General features: G+C 38.2%; 1 protein-coding gene across 1 annotated transcript in view; it reads left to right on the top strand.

The window, feature by feature from the left end:
- The window catches only part of LOC118406836, a 14,789-nt gene extending 10,429 nt beyond the window's left edge, over positions 1-4,360 (top strand). Inside the window, exons 4-5 of the mRNA XM_035807189.1 lie at positions 1,025-1,256; positions 3,015-4,360. Of these exons, the coding sequence (XP_035663082.1) occupies positions 1,025-1,256; positions 3,015-3,142 (360 nt within the window). The 3' untranslated portion in view covers positions 3,143-4,360. The remainder of the gene's footprint in view (positions 1-1,024; positions 1,257-3,014) is intronic.
- Positions 4,361-6,225: the final 1,865 nt, after the last annotated feature.

The following is a 6,225-nucleotide window of genomic DNA, read 5'->3' as shown; positions in this document are numbered from 1 at the left end:
CCCCCACTTTGTATTTTCAAAACGGCTTACTCTACGATCACCAAATTTGCAGGGGGTGTTATGCTCGTTTTATAATTCCTGAAATTTTTATGTCATTATGACGTAATATGACGTAATTATGGCGTCTATAATTGATTTTTTTGGCTAAAACGGGGAATTCCTATAATACCTAAATATCACACTCAAAAAGTTACCAATAAACGTTTCTTGTCAATATTCGTGTTTTAAGACTTTTGTTGTCAAAAGCTGACGCAACGACGTCAAAATGACGTCATAGAATGACGTCATCCGTAGTTTAGCTATCCGCCATCTTGGATTTATCAACCTTAAATGTCTTAAGATACATTTTTTCAACATATAACGCTAAAACCCCATGAAAATGGATTGAAAACGTTCACATGAATGTTTTCTGTAAGAAAATACCAAGAAGTGATGAAATCCGTGTGAAAATAAGCTGGTTATCTTTTCATCATGATATCGTCGACCATCTTGGATTTTGACCAATTACGTCATCTCATTAGCACAATTTATGAATATTTAATTATAAATGTTCAACTAAGATGTGTTAGATATTAAAGATATATGAAAAGAAGTTTAGTTTAGCAACAAAATCTTAAAATCCCATTGTTTAAACCAAAATTAGTGATTTTTGTAAAATTTGCCTTTCAGAAACCCGTTGCCATGGCAACACGAAAAATCATAAACTTCCGTTTTTTTGTAAATTGTTGCCAACAATATTCTAGGAAAAGTCTCTAAGTTTGGTTGTTCTAGCACAAGCCGTTCGGGAGCTATACGACGTCAAAGTTGGCACAGGCACTTTTAGAAACCCCCCGCCCCCAATCTGGATAGGGTTAATGATATTGAAAGTTTACTTACAAGTTGAAGCCCAGAGGCTAATTGCAAGTACATGGTGTACATGCTGTGTAGATATGCACGTGATTTTTCGATTGAATCTTACATGTATACAACAAGTCAGTAACATTCTGTAACATCGGCACTCACTTGTTTGTTATTTTACTTTCAGGAACCAGGGGAGTTTGATACGGAAGATGCCGAAGCTATAACGACAACTGCCGACAGGCGACTGTTCCTGATGAAACCGGTCCTTGGTGCCGTGCCAGCTGCAGATTTTGCGGTGACAGATTTCGTGTTCGCCTCATGTATAGCCTCGCAGCAAAACCCAGGCGACAAAAACAAAGCCCGCGTCATCACATTGCTAAAGAGCCAGAGGTTCCCCGCTAGACTCAAGCGCGAAGGTACTAATTTTGAATTCATGATTTTTGTCTCATTTGTCAGTTCTGTTAAAATTGTGTCACCCTATTTGAGTACACCGGCCACGTTGTTAGCGTAAATGTTCATTTGAGTTGGTAAATTTCATAATGAGAAAATAAAACTATTCTTCGACTCAAGAATTTTTGTCTCACACCCGAATTTTTGACCGAATCATGTTATCTAACATAGAAGTTTCATAGTGCTGCAGACACGTGATATTTCCGGGGTTGTAATGTCAGCACCTGGTAAAAGTTCGTCCGAAGTCGGTAACGGCCCCCAGTCTCGGTAGAGAAGGTTGGTGTGCTCTGAAACCCCCCGATAGTTTTTCATTGCGTTACGGGCACTTCTGAGTTCAACCAACATGGAGTTTTTCAAAACAACCAGCATATAACTAGTCATCTAGTCATCTAGTTGTAAAACCAGGCTATAGGGGCCAAATATGTGCTTTTTTTGTTTAAAAAATGGCCCCAAATCACGAAATTTAGCATTTTGTTGCACTGTATGCCAAAGGTATAACGCCAGTGCAGGGTTGTAGCCAGCCTGAAATCATTTTCAGTCCCCTTGATTTTGGATGGGAATCCTATCGAGCACCGAAGGCATGGCGTGTTGTCGCACGTCATTTCTAGGGGGTCTGGGTCCCAGAAAATTTTGAAACCTAGACCCTCTGAAACACTATTTCCTGCATTTTGAGGTGCAAATTTTGTTTGTAGACTAAGCTGTTCAATGTCATCTGTTTTGGTGAGGAAGAACACATGGGTTTCAGTTTTTTTATATCTTTACATATCAATTTTTGTCTGTCCCTGGGGACGGAATGGCAAAACTTTTTTCAGTCCCCAGCTGCAAAATTCCTTCAAAGGACTGAAGGACAGATGCTGGCTACAACCCTGCGCCAGTGTAATCGGGCGCCAGTGTCACAGGCTCCGGTATCGTCTGAGTTCTCACAAGGGCAATGACCCTAATTGACGCAGCCGCAGAAGGCCCAAAATGAGTCCATACAGTATTTTAGCCTATTTTCGACTTGTAGCAGGAAAATGTAAGAAACATTTCATATTGGTGAGGCAGTGTAAGTTGCAGAGGTTCAGATTAGGCAAAAAAACTAGGTTTTGGTCCATCTTTTCGGCCTAATTTGAAGTAGTCAGTCCCTAAAATGACGTAATGAATATCCAAGATGGCGGCAGTTTTGACCGGTGGGAATCTTGCGCTGGTTAGAAAGTTTAAAAATTAGACTTTTGGACACTTGAGATAGCGGGCTGCTTTGTGGGGTGAGTTCTTATGACCTGGAATGTTCACGGATGAGATTATGACACCCTGAACTTGCCTATTTATACATTATCGCCAATTCAGATTTCCATTAGTGTTCACTGCTCACAAGAGTCTACGGCCCACATCGTTTCTCAGGAATGGATGCATTTTGAACTACGTACGTGCGTTGAACACTACTGTCACAAAGTAGTTGGTTTAAATTCCACTACTTTGAGAGAGGAATAATTAAGAAGGCGTTACCGATTTCAGACGAACTTTGACGCAGTGATGACGTCACATATGTGGAAAAATTACTTGTCTACAGTACACGAAGAGCTTGCCATGATGGAAAATTTTCTTATTAGGACAGGTTGTCACAGTTTTGATATTTTCATTTGCAAAGAAATAATAACCAAAGACAGAAGGGAAAAGAAGGTCATTATCATGTCGCTATACATTCTAAATAGTAATGCTGACATCTTGAAAAATGATTTTCACAGGAAGGGCACCATTGGAATCACAGTATTTTCAACCAGTTCCGCTAGAGGGCGTTTCCAAGCTGTCTGACAAACATCCAGTCCAGGAGCAGGAAGTCCAGCTTGGAGACCGAATGTCGTCACTCTCTTGAGATAAAGACAAGTTTTCGTGCAAATACGACATGAGGCCATGTTGGTTAAATTACATGGGTGATATCCTGGAAACCACAAACTGGTGCGAGCGGGCAGATAAAAAATGTTTGGTGAAAAAGTTGCCTTCATTATGAAATCTAAAGATGGTATCTCACTGCAATTGCGTCACGCTTGCGTCACTGCGGGGTTAGATTGAATATTGTTAGAAAGATACTAAACGAATTGAAGAGCTAAAGAATGAATTTTATTACGTTCTGTGTATTTTGTCGTCTTCTAAGTCATAGTTTTACATATTACTCAATATCTAAATTATAAAAAATCGGAGAAAATAACAAAACAGTGACGCAGTTTAAGAACCCCGCAATGACGCAAGCTTGACGCAAGTGCAGTGAGGCTGAACAAATGAGTAATCATATACTTTATTAGTTTATTGTTTATTGAACAATAGATTCTCTTTTGCTGTTTCTTTACATCTTCTTCTCCTTTGACTATGGGATTGACTTTGACATTCTACAACTTTTCTCCCTTTTTTCGATATTTTGTTTGCAATTTGCTATGTAATTCTTTCTCATTTTTCAGCCGTGTTTTAAGAAAACATTTTTAGATAAACGCCTGAAAATTGATGCATCCATAAAATCAAAACAACATGGCCAACTCGGTGGTAAAACGCTTCAATTCTGTGCAAAACGTTCTGAAAATAAGCCAAAAATGCTTGTTTTGTTTTGGTATCATGATTAAAAAAAAGCAATGATTGTTTTCGCTATGCTGAACTCGCTGTTATATTCTACACGAAACGAACCTTGTTTATTTCATCAACAGTTCATCTTTGGTATCCGAGCGTCCTTTAATATAAAGTGACGATTGAGTGAAAATATGACTTCATTAAATCAAGAACATTTCTTGAATCCTATCCAAAGATGACTAACTTAGAAACAGAATGTTAGCAACAAAATAAGCTGCTAGTTTTACGATGCTTGTTTTTATATCATAACCAAATACATACTGTGTCAGGACACAGAATAGAGTAATAGCCGGACATATTAATGTTAACTAGGAAATACTATTTCTGAAGGATTTGCATCAAGATCTCCTAGAAGTTTAGAAGCACACTTTAAGAAGGTTCCTTATATGATATACAGGGAGTGGTGATTGGTTAGCATTGAAAATTTCGTATTGACAGCTTGTTTCTAAAAGATAATTATCATAATGATAATTCAACAAACTAAAAATATATCACTAAATATTTTAATGCGATGGGCAGAAATGCTTAATAAGCGGCCTCAATTAGCAAAGTAAACGGTGACTTAAATACCTATAGAATAGAAGGGAAGTTAGCGAGCAGCTAATTTTAGCGTTTTATCTGTTATCAATCTGTAGGTTTTTACCACATGGGTTTAAACCAGAATTCGTTAAACTCATAGACCTGGATTCAAAATTACAAATCATGTGTTTAAACTATACACACATAGAAATCTGTGTCATTTTTTGCTATGTATCGCATGGTCATTTCGTGTCAATATCACGTCTTATTGAATGTAAACCTTGTAGAAGAAGAAATTTCAAATACATCTGATAAGATATTATAAGCAAGATGTAACTAGAGTTCGGGGACCTCATACCTCCATGAAATATTTATTGCTTTTTTGTGGATGGTATGTATGTTCATAGTCGGTTGTATTTGAGAGTAATGGTTATATAATATAAATGTTATGGGAAAGTAGTGGTGTATTTATTTAATGACACAGAGGATGTCCATATGATTAGTAATTATCAAAATGTGACACTTAATTGTGTAATGTGTGTTTAAGAGGTCGATGGCATATGGTAGCGTGGTGTTCATTAAGCTTGATGTTTGGCATTTAAAATGTCTAAGGTTGTCAGCATTATTGAGGTTCGACTATGTGCCTCAGAGCTGTGTGGTGGGAGGAAGTTTTGAAACTCAGAAAGAAGAAGGGATGTGGCCAACTTTAGTCAGATGGTGATTTGATTTTCCACCAATATGTCATAACATCAGCTGTTCACACGGTACAAAAACGAGATGCACACTTTCCTCTGACAGCCCTACACCAACTGTAAGATGAATACTTGGCACCAACCCCGTCTGCTAAAAAACAAGTACCATTGGCTACGAAAGAGACAACTAACAACTGCCCCTTATCGTAACAAAATCAGAACATCTGTATCGCCTATAAAACTTCTGAAACCCAACCCAGATGAGAGGACCTAATGGCATTTTAATCACCATGTCACTCAAATCAGCAGTACAGTAGGTGAGACATCCATACCTGTTAAGCATTATCGTTAAATGTACCTCAACTTCTTACAATTATACTTACGCTTCACATCTCCATGATATCCTAAGCAGACTTAAATAAAACTAATTATCATATTAAAAAAACTCGAGGTTCCCCAAACAGCTGTCACCTCACCATCTGCTTGGAGCTAAGCCATTAACAAACACATAAAGCACGATGCCAGTACCAATATATCTCAAATATAGGGGTGATTTCTGATGTTATTACATCGATTATAACGACAGATACGGCTCCCAAAATCTCATCGATTCGAGCTTTTATCACACCCCACCAGCACAACAAGTATGAAACCAATCCATCCAGCCGTTCTTGAGTAATCATCTACACAGACAGAGACATATAACAGAAAATATAACCTCCATTCCATAACATTTCATGGAGGTAATAAATTGTTCTTAGTGGAAACCTAAGTGTTTTGTACTGCATTTGAAAGTATCTATGAATGAATGAAGAAGCGAACAAGCGAGGCAAGAAAGGAATGATTGTTTCATTGATTGACTGAATGACCAAATGAATGAAATAAGGAAAGGTGCCCCTTGCATAGTTTTCTATCAATATAGTTTTCAGACCATGCAGCAGCGTCCTCTAGCGATCCATTTTCAAAGTGCATGCAAAACATTCTACCGTTGCTCTTTACAGGTATATCGCTGGAGGGCGCAACTGAGCAGTCTTCGTTGTGTTGGTGCTCAGAAAATAGAAATATGTATAAAGTACACGAGGTTCTCTGCTTCGGATGATGTAATCAGCACCAAGGTCGGGACCACACG

This window comes from Branchiostoma floridae, chromosome 19, assembly GCF_000003815.2.
Source record: "Branchiostoma floridae strain S238N-H82 chromosome 19, Bfl_VNyyK, whole genome shotgun sequence".
NCBI classification, from domain to species: domain Eukaryota; kingdom Metazoa; phylum Chordata; class Leptocardii; order Amphioxiformes; family Branchiostomatidae; genus Branchiostoma; species Branchiostoma floridae.
Note: the sequence above shows the minus strand (reverse complement) of the source record. Positions and strands in the feature narration are given on the sequence as shown.